This window comes from Lineus longissimus, chromosome 19, assembly GCF_910592395.1.
Source record: "Lineus longissimus chromosome 19, tnLinLong1.2, whole genome shotgun sequence".
NCBI lineage: Eukaryota > Metazoa > Nemertea > Pilidiophora > Heteronemertea > Lineidae > Lineus > Lineus longissimus.
The window spans coordinates 9,909,454-9,930,557 of NC_088326.1; the positions used below are offsets into that span (position 1 = coordinate 9,909,454).

The window sequence follows — 21,104 nt, forward strand, 5'->3', positions numbered from 1 at the left end:
CACCAAATGTTGCGAGTGTCATTTATCTGAAACTGCTTATAGTATTGATTATTTTCCAATACACGAACGATGACATGTAAGGTAGAAGTGGCGATCACGATGTTATAGCTGGCGGATATAAACATGTACAAGCAGTGATTGGATTTTCATATTGCCAATGATAGCAAATTGGTATCGGGTTATACGGCCGGCTGATTTTTCAAATTTACGGAAGGGAAACGACAGTTATTCGATGAGTAACATGACCAAAAAACAAACTTTGGTGCCTCGTTCGTTTCCTAACTTATATGAATTCGGCTATAAAGAGATGTTAGGCTAACTATAACGAGTGGTCTTCATCATCTCACTTGAATAGGTTTCATCTGAGCCACATTAAAACAGGTCGTTTATGATTTCATTGGATAACACTGTCTTGTTATATTATGCACCATTGAACACACGACCATATATGAAAGTTCGATTTATTACATCGAAGATCAAACTGAGCTAGAACATACACCGTCCACTAGTTAGTACAGCAAAATCAAGTCTACTTACCTTGCGATCACAGTTTGAAGAGGATTCGATCAATCAATCAAATCGTTTTCAATTTATTTGTTTTCACCTGGAGGGGTATGTTAAATTGACTTATTGATCTGTTTGATATGCTGACTCTGATTTCAATATGATCTTGGATTGAAGATTATTGGGTCTTACGACGCTCAGTAATTATATCATGTCGAAGGTTTCTTTTAGGGTTTGGTTGGAACAGTTTGGAATTAATCGCATTCAGATGGCTTCTCATAATAGATCGGTTGCTAATCATTTTTATCATGTCCATAATGGCAGTCAATGGTGGCAGGTACTAACGTTCGTTGAAGGAAGATAGTCCGTTCATCCTTCATTGGCTCGTGTGTCTGATGTCGAATTACTGCTGCCACTACTACAACACAGGGTCCGATACTCTGTGGACTGGTTGGCAAATTTGTCTCTTCGATATGACCCCTTTGATATTGCATTAGATTTTCATTACAATTCAATCTTTCCGCCCATGAAGTTCAAGGTATAATCCATTTGAGCCTGCCTGCGCCACAGGTATAGTGCTTGTATAAACAAATGCTGTGCCGACGCAATTTAGCCGTACCCTATATGAGGCCTATTTACCTGTACATTTGTAATTGGCTGGCTTAATTGCGTCGAGACAGTATATCAACATCCAAGCGATGTTCTTGTGGGCATATACCGCTTAATTATTATACCGAGTCATGGTCAATGTGCATATCATTTATCTTTTATAGAGCTACGGTTAAGCCCTTCCTCGTATCTACAACTCTAACTAAGCTAATAGGATCATGCTATTGCATCGTCCTTCATCAGAACGTGCTTCTCTATGAAGTGCGTCTCACTGAATACTGGCGCTTGAGGTATCAAGAAAGATGACGAAACTGTCAAGATACTGATGTCACAGCCATCGTTGGTCCATTCGAGCAAATTAATTGATTCGCTGAAGGCAAGGCAAGAAGGCCCAGAGTTTGATACTTCCCTTGTCTTGAACTCGCCTTCTACGGCTTATATAAACTGGACGGGAATTTCCGAAAAAACCGGCACAGCGTTGACAGAAAACTAGGGCATTTCATAAGGACTGGGTTATTGAGATTTTGAAATTTCATTCTGATGAATTGGTATGACTTGCTGGCAGGACATTAAAGACACAGCCATGAGCTCACAACCATCGGTCTATCACGCAAAATGCAAAATAGAGACGTACCTCACCCATATAAAAACGTGTCAACGCAAAGAATATGGATCTGAATGAGACCATGCATCCTCTCAAATGAGACATGGTTGATGTGGTCTATTTTTGGTATTTAAAGAAATTGACACATGCCTGACAGACTTCGTAGTAAGAACCAGAAGTATATCCTAGTTGTTTTAGCCTTTCCGTGTCGAAGATTCCGACTCCATTCACACAAGATTCTTAGTTAAAATCGTTAGTTTCGCATAATACTTGTATTCATGTTCATACAGTATCATTAGATACTTAAAGGAATATCGGTTACGATCATGAACATGTACAATCTACATGTAGTAATGTTCATTTAGTTACGATCTATATACTGTAGGAAGTGACTATTTGGCAAGCCCGGCTCATCAAACAGCGCCTTTTTTCTGCCCTAGATAGAGAGCCGAACTCATGCATATTCAGCCATCCAGGAGATCATTATCATTCGTGGCAACACGGTCAGCAACACTGGAGTTACAGTGAAACGCCTTTAGAAATGCACACTAATGCATTTAACATGCTTATCAGTTAAATCACGTTTATGACTTTTTTTGTAAATCCATACAGTCATGTACATGTACATGCTTATTCATTGATTATTGACCAAAACCCGAGTTTAGTAACAGAAATTGAATCTAGAGCGGGGAGGCCATTGTTAAATATGCGCATATAAATTCGAATATGACGTCACTGCTCTCTGATTGGCCAACATGTTGTAACCTCTCCGGCTCGCCAAAGAGGGTAGTATTTTGCCCTGTTTGGCAAGCCCGGCTTGCCGAACAGGGTGGCTTTTTAGTGCTGTTTGGCAAGCGGCTCTCCAAACAGGACAAAAAAAGATGCCTGTTCGGCGAGCGGCTTCCCAAATAGACCCGGCCTATATTGTATACGAAATAAGTTCTTAACAAAGACTCGTATAAGCATCCTATGGTGATATTTGACCTGGGTAGGCGCAACATGTATTTCCCTCCGACATTCAAGGGTAAAGCCAATAGCACACTGTTCACCAAAAAGTGGAAAATGAAACACCTCGCTCCTAGAATTCAAATGACCTTCTCCGCTTAGTAAGCAAAACATGGTTCCTCCAGCTTTTGATGGTCGATTGATGAGCGACGACATTTCAAAAAATCTTGTTGCGCCACGAAAACACTTAGACTAGCCAACGGATACATGTTATGTTAACGTTATTTATAAAGAAGTTGCAGAATGCCGCCGGCTACCTCTGATAATTATCTATTCTACCGATATATTGCTTTTTGTATGGCTTTGCGGTGGATTATGTTGCCGAGATAGCCTTTGTTGGCTGATAAAAGATACACTGGGGCATCACAGCGTCTCGCTAAAGTATAATTACAGCTAGTCTAATTAGTTCGGCGGGAGTCGTGACAATCTAAAACCGGCCACGGCGATTTAGCGGAATCAGTGGAAATTGTCGAATTCGCGGAAACGGGACAGAAACAGCCTAAAACCGTTTAAGAATATCGATATTTTACAAATCAATATCAATTTGTAACACTCGTCAGTTTTGTCTTCTTCAAATCGCACAAATTCCTTATGCAAGGATAATTTTTTCCCTAATGCTTTGATAAATACTGAAACTTTAAACAATTGATACCGATGGAATATCACAAATTTTGATTTATACTTAGTACTTAATTTCGATAATCTCATCTGTATTTACATGTAGGCTGTTTTCACCCAGTTTCCGCCGATTCCACAGTTACTGCATATTCCGTTCGGTCGTCATGGCCATCTTTGCAAGGGAAAAAAGTAATGTTTTTTTTTTACATGACAGATGTAATCACATAATGTTCTTTGTCGCACTCCACCTACATATAGGGAGAGCTTTTGTTACATTCTGTAATTTGATTTGCCATGTACTCCTTTTACTAAATAGTGTAGTCAAGATTACGGTGTTTGTCGGTTGATAAAAGGTGAATTAGGTCAACGTGGGCGTGATTATCATGACAAGCTGCGAGACGCCGTGTAAGCCTGTTAATAAAGATATGGATGTTTTCTTGTCCTCCCGATTTAAATGCCATGCACTTTTCAGATCACCGTCCACTGCGGTTTGCAATTTCCAGTGTAGCAGTTAAAATGGTCCCCCTGAAGAAGTGTCTTGCAATTTTATACTCTGACGGATTACGGCCAAAAATACAACTCCCTTAAAAAATAGAAAATAATCCCAATACGCATCACTGCTGTTTTATTGAGACTAGGGGTGAAGACAAAGGGTTTTTAAAAAAAGAATATTGGTGTGTGTATCTCAATAACTTTTGTGAAATTATGGGTGGTGAAAATGCCCTAAAATGCCCAAATCCTTGGCACTGAAAGCGCTCATTTGTTACACGGAAATTCTATCCCAGAACATTTCACACCACACCAGATCTTTGCTTCATTGATTACTCATTTTACCAACGTCAACTGAGAGATGTTGTGACCTCATTTTCACTCATAATTTACAATAACAAAGGAACCAGATCATAATTCACAATCCCGATCCTTCGGAATGCAAAATCAAAGAAATATGTTTTATTTCACTGCACCTGCAACGAAAAAAAAGATGGCTCATCTGCAAAAAAAACACACACAATATTTTACTACTTGACGGAATCAGCAAGTTAATGTTTAATTCAAAAATGATATCCTCGGGATGTTATAATTCGTATTCTCATTCTGACTGCACGTCGGCTTACCCGAGCCAATCAAATTCTTTGAATAGCGACGCGCAAAAGTAATTCTCTATGATTGATAGCATTGTATATCTTTATGATTTATCGTGTCGCTTTTTCGTTTTTTCAATTCGGAGCCGCGCTGTGGCCGGGTCGCTGATGTATATGGTTTTCACTGATGTTGACATTCCTTTGTGACTTTGGAAATGAAATCGATGGCTGCTGCCATCAGGGCCGTCCACGGTCTCCAAAGGGATCAAATTGCTCCCGCTGGTGATTTAAGTATCATCTCAAAATTGCTTGATGGCATGAGAAACGATTTTTTTACGTGGAGACTACAACTCCGATAAAGCTTACATGTTTTGAACAACCCACCCGTGGTTGGTGGTGGTATGGGTGGTTAACGGTTTGGGTCGTGTTTCCCTCCGTGGTAATTATATTCCATAGATTAAATGATTAGTTTCGATGCATTTCAGACAGGAGAGACCTTCGTGAAAGATAATTGAACTGTCACACCTGCCTATTTCGATCTCCCTTTAACTCGAAAATCCGATGATGCTTCAGGCCATGCTAGATGTGATCCCAAGGCGCCCTTCCTTCCCCTTAGATAAACATACACGGTATTTTAATCGGATGTAGAACACCCTCACAAAGACAACCGGTTGTGAAAACACCCTGGATCGCTGCACCTGTCTCGTAATAACATGATCTTCTAAGCAATTTAAGACATGTGTGTACTTAGGAGGCAGATGTCATCGACCCGCAGTTCTTTCGACCGAACCCTTCTGTCCACATTGAAGTGAGTAAAATTGAAAACTCGTGTTCTACACATTCAAGAAAATGTGAGGTTTATACATCAGAGGGTTAAGGATGTGGACCGCAGGCTTCTGTGTGCCATTGGGCATGTTGGGCAGCACTTTTCTCGCAGCTGTATAACCCGTCCGATCCGTGGCACGGGTAAATTACTAAATGTACATGACTGTATATTGCATGATTTTAATACTCTGTTTCCTCACGTATACCGTCTTCCAATACCGCTAATACAAAATAACAGTGTCCATACATTGGGTGGGGTACGCAATAGGGTTCACCACATGCGGGGCGGTTTTTCTTTGCCCACATAATGAATAGGCATTTTCCATTTGCTCCACCTCGGTCACACCATGACTAAAGCCCAAACACGATTGTCTGGTAATACAATCCATTCAATTCATTTAAAATCCAATCGACCAATGGTAGTGGACTGCAAGTATCGAGTGTCTCTGGTCATATGTCCACGCCGCGATCTGAGCCATCAGTCCAATCCACTAGGCCTACCCTTGGTATTAGGTATGGGAGGTATTCATCCCTTCGGGCCTCTTAAATATGGCGCCCAAAATCGGTATACGTGAGGAATATATCATCAAGCCAATGGATTCCAACGTAATCCTAGTTCAACATCTCCTTATGGTAGGTAACATTGTTTTGCATAAATAACACAATGTACTCTTAATATGCAGCCAAGCGTGAAAATAATTGGGTTGTAAGGAAAGAATGGCTGAGCTAATGACATTGTTTTTTTTCTGTGCACATGGTGTGTATTCTGCCTTGTTCATTTTCATGCATAACCGTTGGCATTGCTGGAGCCAGTTTAGAATCATCGTCGAAAGACGGCGCTGACAGCCAGTTTCATGGGGGTCGCCACCGCAAGACACGTTTTTGGTTGACTGAGACATGTATCATGTGTTTATAGATTTGTACGCTGTACTGTATAGACACTTGTACAGTGCTGATATTTAGCGAAATCGTTCCATCCGACGTTAAATCAGCTAGATATTGCAAAATGGGACTCATGCCGATCTTTCAACGTTGTGCATATTATCCACGGGAGGAGCCGATAGACGATCACCGCCGGGTAGGTCGGCATGAATGGATTTTAGATTGTCGAACTGACTGAATTGATGCGGAGTCTCTCAAGGAAAATGTTCTGCAGAATTCCCCGAATCTGTCACCGAGGCCCCATCTATGTAGGTGATACGAATTAACAGATCAGAGAGGAACAGTTTGGTCATGAAGCTCAGTCCAAAGTCAGATAATTCCAACCAGTAATTCACGCTACAGAGCCCAAAACGATGCGCACAAAGCATTTACGACATTTATTTGGACTTCAATTCAGTGCAAGAAAAAACTGCCAGATTGTGTTCAGTAAATGACACCGGCAAAAAAAGTCCAGTCGAAAACGAGTAACTTGAGGAGTCGGATATTGAACTAACCAGACACGAAATTATCCTATAATTATTGCAATAAACGGTGTATTTTGGTATTTAAGGGAATATTTGCTGCAGGGTTAGCAAATATTAATGATGCTGTGCTGATAGGTGATAGATGATGGGTAGATTACAGACCTATCGCCCCAAGCAGTACGAGTCATTCGTCATCATCGTCATCATCATTAGCCATGGTCGGTAGCACACCAAGCAGAAACAAGCTTCCTTCATCTGTCCCTAACCTAGTGAGGTCCCCAAGCACGCCAAGTAGTCGTTGTTCGAGAAGACTGTCCCCGTCTCCTAAGAACTGATTGGATGTTTGACAGGTAGGACCCTTATCTTGTGGCCACGGCGTCTTCTGTGATTTGACGGTTGGTGTTGGTTCATGTACGGTAAACAACGATGCAGAATTGGTAGTTCGCTATCACTACGTACATGGGGGGGGGGGGGGGGGGGTCCATTTGCTGAGTGGGCACCGAGGACACCGATATAACCATCTTTTAGGAAGGTGTTCTTTAACAGTCCTACGGTATGGTTTGAGATCTGGAGTATCAATGTTGACGATATCTAAGACTATCTAAAGATATCATATCAACATGTTTTTATAGTATATTTACTGACACTACGCAAATTCAATAATCTACGAATAAAAATTACGAGACTTTTTCTCAAGTGCACAATTTCTTTTTTTCGTCAAGTATATGTTATCAAGTATATATAGATTAGAGTTTCATAAAGTGCCGCTCCAGAATTATGTTGATAATATCCCGATCCGTGCATTCTTAAGATAAATTGTTTTCTCTCGGACCAAAGCAAGACTAATGCATCCAAAAACCAGAATGAACCAATTTCCTCTACCAGAACTGACGAGAAAACGCACGCAAATATCTACGTATGAATAGTTTGATTATGAAGACATTGCCGGTGATCGGCCCTTCCGATTTGCTAGTACGAGCAAAAACTAGTTTTGCTAACTTTGCCAGCGTGTCGCCATGTTTTGAATGAGGATTGAGTGTAGAAAATACCGTTTCATTGTAATTGTAATAAAAATCGCTTTCAGTGTAAACCTGCCCCAAACCGCTGTAGAGAAATCAGGCTTTAGCGTTGGTTCACATTGAATGCGATTGCGACAACGTACTCCATACCAACAGGCGAGGTTGATTTACACTGAATGCGACTGCGAAGTTCTTGCAAAATTGCGTCATATCGCAATCAGTGGAAATCAACCCTACAGTGAGTTATTTCGAAATCGTTGCTTTATCACCCAAAGAAAACATAACCGGATTGCACACAAGACGATGTGACGATATTGCTGCTGCGAGCTGCAGTTTATCGCAGCATCCAGATCGTCGAATTGCAGTGTGTGTTCTAAGTAGTTTGATTCTTAAGAGCCGCGCAAACGGGTACTTTTTGTCGCTTCCCACCTCCAACTTTAATTGCCGCAGTAGGACAAATGTTTCTCGTATATACGGGCAATTCCGTTAATCGAGTTGGGTATTGGTCGCTGTTCGCTGCGATCACAAGTTCTTGTCGCAGAAGCATGCGATGATTACAGCGAACAAGCGATTTTCGTTGCAAGCGATCGTGATCACAGGCCGCAACGATTTAAATCGATTGTTTGCGGGACGCTTAATTGCGTTCCACTCCAGGAATTTGGAAGGTATTACATGATATCATTCGCCGAATGAATGCTCTCTGTCACATGATGTCGTAACGAAACATCAATATTCAGCCTCGTACCAAGGACGTTGTGGACTTTGAATCTGCGTCACGATCGGCAGAAAACGGAGTAAAATATTCAAAGTTTGTACCAGGAATGCCTTCGCCGAAAAAAATAGTGAATTGGAGTTCTTATAATTGCCCAAGGTTAGATTGTATCGAGCAACCGTTCAGATAATTCGAGATTCTGCAGCGAGCTGAGATTTTTGAAACGGTAGAAAATTCTTCACCGAATCCCAACAATGACTGAAAGTGCAGTCACCGCTGTCGGGCCGGAGGTGGGCCTTAATGATTTCTGGCAATGGCGGGCACAGTCGTTTCTCTGGAAGTATGGCCCGCCATTTCTGATCGTAGTCGGTATAATCCTGAACTCTTTAACAATTGTAGTCTTACTGAAACAAAAGTTCGGTAAGTCTTCAACACGAATACTATTGATTGCCCTTGCACTTTCTGATTCGTCATGTCTTCTCATCGAACCGTTTTTCCATTGGGCAACGAAGATATTCCCGGGTTTTAACAAACGCCGATTTTCGGCCGCCCCGGCCTCATGTCCATTTCAAATTTTCTTCACGTACTTTATCAGACAGTTTGCAAGTTGGATGGTCATGTTTCTAACCGTCGAAAGGTGGCTCTCGGTGTCTTATCCTTTAAAAGCAAGGCTTCTGTGTACTGCACGACGAGTGTGGGCGAGTATATCTGCCGCTGTAATCTTCCTTTTACTTCTCAACGCGCACATTCTGTTTTTTTATCGAGTTGGAAACACATTTAGATGCAGCATGAAATGGAACCAGGAATATGTTAATTTCTTTTTGACATTTTGGTATTGGATTGACATGATGTTGTATTGCGGGGTACCCTTCTTGGTGATCGCTTTGTGTAACCTCAGTATATTGCACGCGCTCATACAAAGCAATCTAAATCGTAAACATCTTCATACAACAGAAAATAAGTCAGAGGGCGATGCTTCTCGTTTGACAAGTGTAACATACATGCTCACAACTGTCAGTATTTTCTTTATTTTGCTTACTTTGCCCAGACAAGCTTATTTCATCTGGGTAGGCATGCTGCCGCCCGCAAGCGAGAGATCCATGGAACTAATCGCTAACAGCTACCTCGCTTACAGTATTGCCAACTTGATGAGTTATATTAATAATACAATCAATTTTCTTCTTTACTGCATCAGCGGAAGGCATTTTCGTCAAGAAGTCGTCAAAATGTTTCGAAAGATCAAATCCGGTCATGATCAGTAGGGCTGTCCAAGTCTCTCCAAATAGCCTCCTTTCCGTTATTACTTATAATCTGCATCTCTGAATAAGAATAGTAATTCCGTCTGTGAACTACACAGCAATAACGATATCTCGATATGTAGTGCAGCTGAGATTTCGCAGAGATGCGTTGCATTCCATTTGCTTCGATCCATGGAAGAGTGCGAATTACCATTTTATTGCATTTTCTACTACCATCAACATCCGAACAGCCACAAAGTCAGTCGGCAATTTTGTCAAATAGTGTTAAGTTCGTTAAACTATATAAACTTTAGTTGGTGCATGTGCTATATAGGTCATTTCGACTAGAATTTATGTTTTCCATCATACTAAAAAAGGACCGCTTACGTTGGTGCAGGCATGTGGCGCCAACCCCGTTCAGATTGCCAAATTCAGATACCAACTGAACAATTGGTTGATGTACTAGAATTACCAGATTCATCTTACCAAGGATTTATCATTTGTTCATCATCGTACACTATCAGGTTGGTCACTTGACCAATTGAGACTGGTGAATTTTGATCAAATGACCAATTTGTATTGGAATAGTCGGATTGTTAATAGTAGGCCGTGGGTGTTTGTAAAGGAGCGATTACGACTTCACTGTAAAAACACAACTGTGTTAGACTTAATTAATAAAGGTATATATTTAACAGTTAACATTGATCGAGCTTCCAAAGTTTAAAACTGGAAAGCATCTGTAGAATATAGTTTCCAACTGGAAAAGCTTTTACCATCAAATTCATATACAATACATGTAAAAGTGTGCAATCAATGGATTGGGACAGCTTATGAATGATGGTTTGTTTATTTTCCAATTATTCTTTTTTATACACATCACGGCAAATCGCGAGTAAATAATCATCTACTCGCAGGTCAGCTTCTGATACTGCAAAAGGTCATAATTCTCAAACCAACTAAACAAATTGGTCGCGACAACTGGTCGGTTGGTCGTGCCAAAACTTAACAAGCATTTTGGTCGATATCCACTGATCAGGTTGGTTGATCTGAGCCTTTGTAGAATTGACCAAGTTAACACCGAGCAGTAACTGCCGAACTAGCTTTGTCAACGGACCAATTGAGTTGGTAAACTGATACTTACGCTGGTAAGTTGATTACAAAGTTCGACCATGGAGTTTGGTCACCGTTTGAAAACCTTAAAATGTTCTAATGACCAATTTTTCACTAACTTTTTTATCAAGGTACAACTTTGCTGATGGCTGATGACATATTGGTGCAACTTATTGCCTGTGTTTTGCAAGAAAGTATCAAGTTTAAAGTCTATACCTAAACACGTTCATGGTGTTAGACATGTTAGAAATAGAATTGAAAAAGGGAAGGATTAGGCAGTTGAGAATGTCTGACAATGAGTTTAGCACTTTAAAATATCACTTTACAAGTGCCGGGACAGGATTACAACCATGGCTATGAGGATTGGAAAGACAAATGTCTCGGCCGGATAAGTTTAAAACTGAAAGTCTTTACCTTAACACGTTCATGGTGTTAGACATGTTAGAAATAGAATTGAAAAAGGAAAGGATTAGACAGTTGAGAATGTCTGACAATGAGGTTAGCACTTTAAAATATCATTTTACAAGTGCCAGGACAGGATTACAACCATGGTTATGAGGATTTAATAGACAATGTCTCGGCCGGATAATCGGATGACAGCATCCGCTAAAGTTTTCAAAGATAAAAACATAACCTTTTTTTGACAAAGTTTGAAGCCAGAAGAAGGTACTTGACTTTGTACCTGATGCTCTCTCATAGTGAGAATAAAGTAATAACACCACTACTGCAACAGTAGCTGATTTGTATATGATTAAGATCGGATTATCTGATTAAGATTAATAGTAGTTTCACATGTTAAAGGGGTACGCCGTACGTAATTACTGGTGGTCCATAAAAATACAGTCAATACCCTTTGCTGTATTGTAGTTATTATGCATACAAATTTGCTGAAAGTTGGCATCAATGGTACATGATTATCTGTCTACACAAAGGCAATGCTAAAATCTATAACCGGTACGTATTAACGCAATTCGAATTTTAAATTCAATTACAAATTCAAAGTTTTCAACGAATTGCGTAGGCCTTTATTAAGTGGCAAACCGCACTGAGCATCCTTTTTGTAATTCGCCGTACGACCTCTCGCCCGAGGTTGATCCCCGTCCTTAAAAGGGTCTACCGGAGCGAGAATACAATATCGTCCTTCGCGGGTTTTGCTAATTGCTGGTCGTGGTACTCAATGATGAGACTAATTAATTTCATCAGATAGAGCTATTAGTGTCTGATTGATATTCCAAAACTTGCCCGTGGTTACACTAAGTGCGAATTAGACATCTGTGATTGTCTGGGCGGATTAGTTACTGACATGCCGGTTATCATTAAAGGGAGAGTGACGGGAAGACACCATTCTGATGGAACTCATGAGCATGCTGGACACATTGATCTTACATACACAACAGCCGTCATGGCCGAGTCATTTGTCTAGGGCGTGCAGTTGCACAGTATCGTGAGAGACTAATGCATTCGTATTTCGCACGATACTGCGTCGATGTGTAAAGCAGCTCTAAGGCGCCTGCAACTAACCCAAGGATTGTATTTCCAGTAAACGTACTCTAGACTCACTGATGTAAGACCGGTTCATTATCTCTAGGCATGACCGCCCCTTGCACAATGCACATTGAACAGGCCATTAAGGCCCCTTCATATCTGATTGGCTCCAGGGCCTATATCTGCCTGTCATTCGGAACCCTTGCTGTGAAATCGACACAAAAAACGACAAGGGTACATGAGATGATGTCATAATCATCAGACATGTTATATTGGCTCTCTCGATTGAACAATATTGAATGACATCGAACGACAACAGGCATAATACATCTATGGGGGCTTGGCTTGCATATTCGAAAACGGCCTTAGATGGGTGAGGATTTTCACAGTAACATGAGAGACTGATGCATTAGTATTTCGTACGATACTGCATCGATGTGTAAAGCCGTAAAGGCTGTAAGAATCATCATGCCACAACATACGTTTCGAATCTGCTTTTAGTACGATATGACAATTCAGTCTGAACAATACCCGGGGAATAATACCATAAACCATCGATGATTTCACCAGGGGCATATGACGACGATAGCCAATTATATAAGAATGGTAATCCTCACGCACTGAGCCAGTTAATAGTACTTGAGTCGCACTAATAATGCACTAATAGGCCATTCGTATTCACCTCCTTTTGCTGATGACAGACTTGCATGTATCGATATAATCTGTTAATCTATTCCATTGATATTTATGAGATGTAGTTACTGGTCAATAGCCATAGGCCAGGGCAATTTTTATTTTCGATGACTTGGCGCAGTTTATCAAAACAAGTTATGCTTTGGCGCTAACCTCACTAGTTGCTTCATTATGTCCACTACCGACTCGATGTGACCCGCTCTACCAAAACTAGGCGCTTGTCGCATCTAAACTTGACAGGTTGATACGGACTTGTTGTTCATTTCCCTATTGTAGACCTTTTGTTGAATGTGACCAAATCAGTTTGTAATAGATTTCACAAAAGGTCTACAACAGGGAAATGAACAACAAGTCCGTATCAACCTGTCAAGTTCAGATGCGACAAGCGCCTTGTCTTGGTAGAGCGAGTCACAGTTATGCTTTGTCGCTAACCTCACTAGTTGCTTCATTGTGTCCACTGCAGACTAGATACTAAAACTTACTAACTACAGCCAGGCGTGTTCTGCCTAAGAGAGAAAGATGGAAAGAGAAAGTTTAAGAAAATCAAAACATAGTGGATGACGGACTGCATTTGCTTTTAAACATTGGTGACTGGTGTCCATACCGATCACGCAATGTACAAGAAGAAAAACTATTCAAAAAATCTTATTTTCAATTAGAAATTGTTAGATAATATCGTTGACGAGAAGTAGACGACATTTAAATATTTTAAAATAACTATAATATGCGGAAATGATATCCGTAAAAGCAACTTAAAAGAAATGGACATTTTTTATTGATTTTAGGGTTTTAAATCTGAAAAAATTCGCCCAATTTCTATACCAAGAATAAGTATTGCCCCGCCTTACGTATGGTAACCAATCTAGGCTCTATTTCAAACATAGCATTATCAATGGCTCTGCTCATCTCGGTGCGGATAGCGACGATATCGGTGATAAATTACCCCAAAATAGCTCCCATCCATTCACTGACGGAATAGAAATGGCATTGATCAACCAACCCTGGCAATATGGTCATAATAAAAGCAAAATAAGCTAATTATTTAAAACATTTTTAGCAACTGATTTTAATTGATGCGTTTTGTTTATTTTCTGTGTTGGGGTAAAAAGAGGCATTGAACTGCATGTACATACCATGTGGCTCACCCTGGAGAACCATACCCAGATTGTCGCGAATCGGCCAGGCTACCGAACTTGCCGAGCTAGCCTGTCCTGGGAAGGGAGAAAGTTAAAAAGCAAACAGATTGGAACTTACGTGAACAAAAATATTTGTGCGCGCACTAAAGAGAAACTGGGTGGTTAATTTACCTCAAAATGTAATGATGTCCAAAATGTCCCCAGTTACCAGATGGGCACATGTTATTTCGGTAAAACTTATCACTGAACCAGCATTTTAGGTGTTTTGTGGTGCAGGTATGTTTTCCAGACCTCTTTCAGGCATCACCGATCGTGTTCGAAATAAAAACAAATGTATTTTGAAGGCCATCGACCCTGAGAAATTTACAGTAATTTGGTGCAGTTGTGGTTCTGTTGGGAGTGTTGAGGAGAAGTCTAGTTTTTAGGGTCATCACCCACGTACCAATATCTTTAGCATGACGACCGGGCCTGCCTCTGGACTTTGTTACTTCAAAGATGGCCATCCTACAATTTGTAGCTGCATCCCGTAAGTAGTGTGCTTTGGTATAGTTTTTGTTTTATAAGTCGATCATTAAATTCTTAAAATCAGTTAATTGTTTAGTACCTCCGGTTAGATTAGAAGTTTAGAGAGATTAGTTCAAGCGTTTGACCAAGATGGTCATGTTACAGATTTCGGAATAAAATATCGATTAAGTATACAGAATTTCACGTTGATTTCGACTTCGACTTTCGCATGAACAGTTAACCAGTCCTAAAGGAGGATACAGGAGGGAATCAAGGACAATATTCGTTTCGTAATTTATCAATCGGTCCTTCTCCTTCACAGAGAGCTATATGACAACGATTTCCAATGGGTATGCTCTATGGCTTAACATCATTTCCGGGAGTAATCTAGCTCCATTGAGACTGCAATCGATCAATGGAGTGTCGTGTTATAATTGCGCGTAATAAATGAACAACCAGGAGCAGTGCAAGCGAAGCGGAACTTGTTGACAATATCCGTATTGCTGCCCTCAGTAAGATTAATTGGAACCGTCTACCTGGAAATGTAATTGAAATGATTATAGAAAGCGGCCTTCCCTTCCCCAGGGCAAAATGTGTTGGTGTGTACTTTGAATTCGAGCTTGTCAAAATATTAAATGGCATCGTATTTTCCAATCAACACAACATCAGATGTTATGTGGTGACCTTGAGCTACGTTATATATCAGATGCCTCGGCTTTTTTCGCGTCCCCAGGTACGCTTGCAATTACAAGACTCGAATGTACGCAATGCATTTCAGGACCACTCAACTACGATGACATATTTCACTGTGTTCAAGACTATGCCCAGTGCAGCACAACACGCCTCACCGCAGCCAAAAATGGGGGTTTTACGATATGTGCATTGTTTTTGCTAGACCACGGGTTTTACAAAAAAAATGCATTAACTGCAATTTATGCCCCGACATGCCGGAGGCGAAACGCTACAAGATGAAAAACAACGCAAACACTGCGAAGTCTGTTGTTAGAGCGTGATAGTGGCTACGCTAATGATGTTAAGCCAAACTTTTTCTTGGTCACACAGCCTTTTGCTGAGCTAAGATCGTGTGATTAAGGATGCAATGTAAAGATTAGTCAAGAAGTACAATCAACCCCTAAACGATAAAATTGTGCGTTGCGACACGTTTCAAGTAAGCGTCTGGTTCACAATAGCATTTTCAAATAAAGTGCAAGCGTTTCCTTTCACCACGGCTTCAAACACCGATACAGTGCCCTAGAGAAACCATTTGTAGCCTAGCATTTGATAACGGAATAAGGTTTATGTCAAGAGAGACCATAGGCTTGACACTGAGCGTTCCCTAGAAGAGACTCTGTATCCTTACTAGCATTTGATAATGGAATGATGTTTATGTCAAGAGAGACCACAGACATTACGTTCTAGCATTACAAAAAAATTGTTGCCATGAATTCCTTCATTTCCCACCGGTCTTCTATCAAGCCAGCCAGTCATAACCACAGCACAATGTCTAGCCTTCCCTTTGTTTGATTGTCATGACCATATTGGTAATTTGGATAAATCCCCTGGGTCATAGCTTGTTTATATTGATGATACCAGTATTTGCACTCAGGGGCAATAGTGTGTGTACAGATAATTAGCAACAGATGACAGTGTCTGTATCACTGCTGAATATTCGTTTTATTGCGGACCGATATTGCATCGGCTGCGAAATCTATATCAATGCCTGTCTCCTGACTCCTACTGCAGCTGAAAGGGTGGATGTCGTCCTGGGTGCCGACAAATGGTACCCAGGTTCGAGATCGACTGGACAATAAGCACCCTGGGTGCCATTACACTAGACAAACAGCACCCAGCTTCTTTTTGCCTGGCTTACGTCTCTTAGGGACGACGTTTCTTGCAATCTCGTTTTATCTCGCGCCGTGGTACCTGCGGCATTAGCAGTGCTCGAAATAAAAAGAAAAGATAAACAGAAAAAAACGCGTTTAGGCCTATAGGTCTTTGAAAGCACATTTATAGGGATATATGCAGAGAATGAAAAATTGTGTGATGACAAAATGAACGGATTTGCTGCGTATTTTTCTTGACAATCAGTCGATATGTACCAGTACCACGGCATGTTAAAGGTCTATGTGTTAGATACGCTGCTGAACGGGCTTAATATCGTCGACACTGTATCTAGCACCTTCCCTAGAAAGCGGCCCTCTCCTATATTATTGGCTCAGCAGTGAAAAATTCCGGCCTAAAGTAGAGAGTCAAGCGAGCCAAAGGCGATTGCTGCTCACTTTACGATACCTCGTAAATCTACTCTTATTGCAGTTCTCAAGTCTTGAAAAAGATGTTCCAGCTTAGGTAAAAAGCACGCGGCTGGTTGCGCAGTAACAACTCATCAGAACGGTCAGCAGTAATTCATCTGAAATTGTAATGTCCCTGCCTGGAAGCATTGGAACGGATGCATGACTCGACTATCCCCAAGAAAAATATTTTTAGTTCGGATGCTGACTTTATCAAGTAGATGCTACCAGTTCCTGTTCTAATCATAAACCTAATGCTCTTGAATGGATAGAGGAAACGGATGTCAAAGGCAAATGAGTTATGATTGAGATGAATCGCGTTACGAATCGTTAAGCACTGCATTGATATAGTAACAAATGACCTATGCCATTTGGTGCTGCGAATGAGCATGCGAGCTTGTGGTGATCGGGGACGTAGCACAAAAAGTGGATGCATGATCAGTTACCAGTGTTATCTGCCTTGAGTCGGATATTCAGCGGCTTTATTTGAAGTTTATCACAAATCGAAGCCATAATTCAAATAGTCCAGTGATACAGCAAGCAACATTGTCATCTTCAACTTCAATAGTGGTGTTGTATTTTTAGGTGAAAGCATTTTATATCTTGAAAACTTTATGACCTATGCGATATGGATGAATTTGACGACGATCAAATCACACACTAATGATCGCGTTTAACATAACAGTGTAGCACACAGCACTCCTCGCCCCAGATGTGGGTTTGACGTTATGTGCACTGTCGTTTCTGGTTTTACACAAATAATGCAGTTACGGCACTTTACGCCCCCATATGCCGGAGACAACCAGATAAAAAAAGAACGCAAGCACTGCGAAGTTTGTTGTTGGAACGTGCCAGTGGTTATGCTAATGCTGTTACACTGAAATTTTATTGGACACACAGCCCTTTTGCCGTCGCCAGCCTCATAACGAGACAAGATCGTGGAAGGAGGTTGCGATGTAAAGATTAGTCAAGCAGTACATCGACCGCTAAACGATCGATGCAGTTTTGCGTTGTTGCACTTTTTAAGTGAGCGTTTGGTTCACAATGGCATTTTTAAGGAACTGTCTTGATTTATTTCAATGCCACTCTGTTCATTTCATGATACCATAACCTAACTCAGACTGAAATGTGATACAGATAGATTTGTTCTACCCCTCATTTAAAAATAACAACGAGCCTAATATCAGTCATGATCAGGTAATGCATCGATCAGCACGCAACATGTGCATTAGGAAAAAGCAACTTTAACTTTTTTGTATATTTCTATAGAAATCTTGAGCATTGTGTAAGAGTCTTCATTATACGATAAAAGGTTAACTTCATTCATCAGCGAGGAAAATGACATTGGTACAGGTCGCTGAGCTTAACGAGGTTGCGCTTTCATTTGTGCTTGCGATTTTGTGATTTCGATCATGTCAGATAATTTTCAATGAACAATTTTGGATCATGACATGGCGTTACGGGAGGTTTGGAATGTGTTTCAGTAAGAAACGAAAGAATACTCAACAATCCTCGATACCCAATGGGGGCATGCAACTCTGATAAACTTTTATTAACATTTTCCAGTTCGATCTGCATAACTTCATAATTTCATAACTTTTTCTTAGACGTGCACAAAAAGGAACCCTACTTATCACTGGTGCGCAGTCTTTGCTGATTTAAGTATGCCGTATATGAAAACCGGGTGAAAACAGGAAATGGCAAATCCCTTTTTCTGTGGTTTTGTTGGGACTTTATATAGGCATGAGCTTGGAGGTGAAAGTGTGCATGGTAGTTTTCAGTACTGTTGATCATGGTGTTGCATATATGGGCGGAGTTTGGTTCAGAGATAATCATTATGCCCAATGCAAGCGCAAATAGTTTCAATGTACCGTGAGACAGGAGAGAATAAATCATTCTGGCCTACTTGTCTCCTTCCTATGATATAAGTATATGTCAAGTAATGCGTTATGAATACGAATTCACCCATCACGAATGAAACTATCTTTAATTACTTATTCCCTGACAATGCCTCACTGGGAAATTTGAAATACCACATGTTATACGAAGTTGCTATTTTTTACAGGCCATTCAAGTTTACATGTTTAATACAGAGCTGTACAATGAAGCCGCAGTGTCGAGCTTCTAAATACTGAAAACGTTATAAAAACGTTGTGGATTTTCACAAAAGGTTAAGTGATCATGGAGCTGCTGGTGAATTACAAGCAGCTTAGCCCAGCCACATTAGACGCAGTGTTAATTTTGATAAGAATACGTCGAACCTGGTCAACCGACAACGAGACAAAGAATATGATATCAATAAGTAGACTTATTGGCAACATCAGAGATCAGCAATACTTTGGCATCTAATCGTGAAGTCTTAACCAGAGAGCAAAGAGACGGCCATGTTGCCTCCTTCAAAACCCAGCCGATTTGATCTATTCTCCACCAAATTCGAGCGTCGGGGTCTGGGCATTCCCATCCTCGTATATAGCACAGGTTTTCCGCTTACTCATTTCAAATCCTTATTTCAAATCCTTGGTGAAAAAGGAAAACGAAAGAAGGAGGTTTATATATTTTTTGAAGGCCATTTCGGCTGCTATAATATACGTAGGAAATTTGGGCATTTGTGCATGTTACTATGTTGAAAAGTCGTGAAACTACGGTTTTTGGTACTTACGCTTTGCTGTTATAAACACTTTTCATAAATCTCACAGCGTTTACTACATCCGTATCTAGAGTGTTAAACGAAGGTTCATCATGACACTCGGTACTTAGCAGTACTTATCTTCGAGAACTAGTCGCCTCTCATCAAAGATTTAATACGTCAAACTACCCGATAATCGTCACATCATGCGGAAATTAAAAGTGCTGTTGAGATTGTATAAATGCCAGCGGTTTAACAATGTTTTGAGGTTATAGTTCTCAAACACCTTTTGTTGCAATGTGTGATAAATTTTACAATGTTCAATGCATTGATAAGCTTCGTTTTGCCGCAGGGGTTAAATTGTCATAGCAATCACTCGTCGGTTGGTGTTACACGGAACCTGTCAAGAAGATTGGTTTGCGAGGTTGTAGATTGTAAATTTATACCTCATTGACATGCACGTGTTGTCTTACCAAACATCACTTGGCTAGAACTGTCATTTCGCCCGAAACCTCGGCAAAGCGCCTTGGAGTTTGTCCATATTTTATCTCCGCCATTGCTGTGTTTGGTTAACCAGTGCCTCCATTTGCTATCAAGTCCTTATACGTATGCGAGTGTTTGTAAATGAACGAAACAATTCCAATGTTAAGGTCGTACTCTTTACAACAAATCAACATGTTTTCCTACAGATACACTAAAAAAATTGAGGGGTAACACCTTATTTTTGATCAACTTATTTGTATCAACGTATTTGATCAACTTATTTGCAGCCAACAGACTTGAGTGGAGGACCCTGGGGAACGCCCCATGTGCCACCTAGGGCACAAAGGGTCCTAAGTAAGTAAGTATTTGTATTTTAGAGACAAGCTTTCGAACCTACCGGGTCTTCATCAGGTCTGAGGCAACAAAATTAAAAGTACAGGCTTACAGCATAGGATTAAACAGTATACAAACACAAATACGACCAATGGTAAAAGTACGATGAGTACAGATAAGCTAACATAGATACGCTGTTAGCGGTGATTAATTCATTTCCAAATAACCAATTAACTATGGCTGGGAAGCCCGATTCCGACGGCGTTGCGAAAACACGGAACGGAACGGAACGGAATAATGTTACGGAATATGGTCTGCAGACGCCCCGTAATGATCATGCCAGTTGTTGTTTTTGTCGTTACAGTAAACCCCGGGTGATGGCCCGGTGCTAAGCGCCCAAAAAACTGACAATTGTCGGCAAGATTGATGAAAACACAACAAAATTATAACTTTGGTCAACGTTTGTTGTGTGTCACCACACTTTTCTTGGCTATGTAGCACCAGAGCTAGAGTAGAACAATGTGGGCCTGGCAAAGTCATCTCCGGACTCCCTCTAATTGCTCAACCTTGCCTTTTTACGTGGTTATAAACTACATACCGGATTTTCACCCTATTCCGTAACATTATTCCGTTCCGTTCCGTTCCGTGTTTTCGCAACGCCGCGATTCCAAGGTTTAAATGAGCTGCATGTACTGTCTCAGACAATAGAACATATGAATTTCAACAACGGTAGAAGTTGTTATGTCCAGGCCAAGGTCGGCACCTGTTCTGGAAGGGATGGCTGATGACCATCACGGGTTCCTGGTTGAATTGAACACCAAAAC

At 40.7% G+C, this 21,104-nt stretch overlaps 2 protein-coding genes across 3 annotated transcripts in view; one reads left to right on the top strand and one right to left on the bottom strand.

The window, feature by feature from the left end:
* Positions 1 to 21,104, bottom strand: part of LOC135503153 (probable G-protein coupled receptor 139) — a 169,195-nt gene that overhangs the window by 5,584 nt on the left and 142,507 nt on the right. The gene's annotated exons all lie outside the window — the stretch shown is intronic.
* Positions 6,795 to 10,730, top strand: LOC135503183 (FMRFamide receptor-like). The gene is made up of 2 exons (XM_064796620.1): positions 6,795 to 7,003; positions 8,410 to 10,730. Exon 2 carries the CDS (start codon positions 8,639 to 8,641, stop codon positions 9,644 to 9,646), a length of 1,008 nt encoding a protein of 335 aa, XP_064652690.1. The 5' UTR covers positions 6,795 to 7,003; positions 8,410 to 8,638; the 3' UTR covers positions 9,647 to 10,730.

What these genes read in the sequence shown, in the direction of transcription:
- LOC135503183 (XM_064796620.1), top strand. Translation starts at nt 8,639, where the DNA reads ATGACTGAAAGTGCAGTCACCGCTGTCGGGCCGGAGGTGGGCCTTAAT.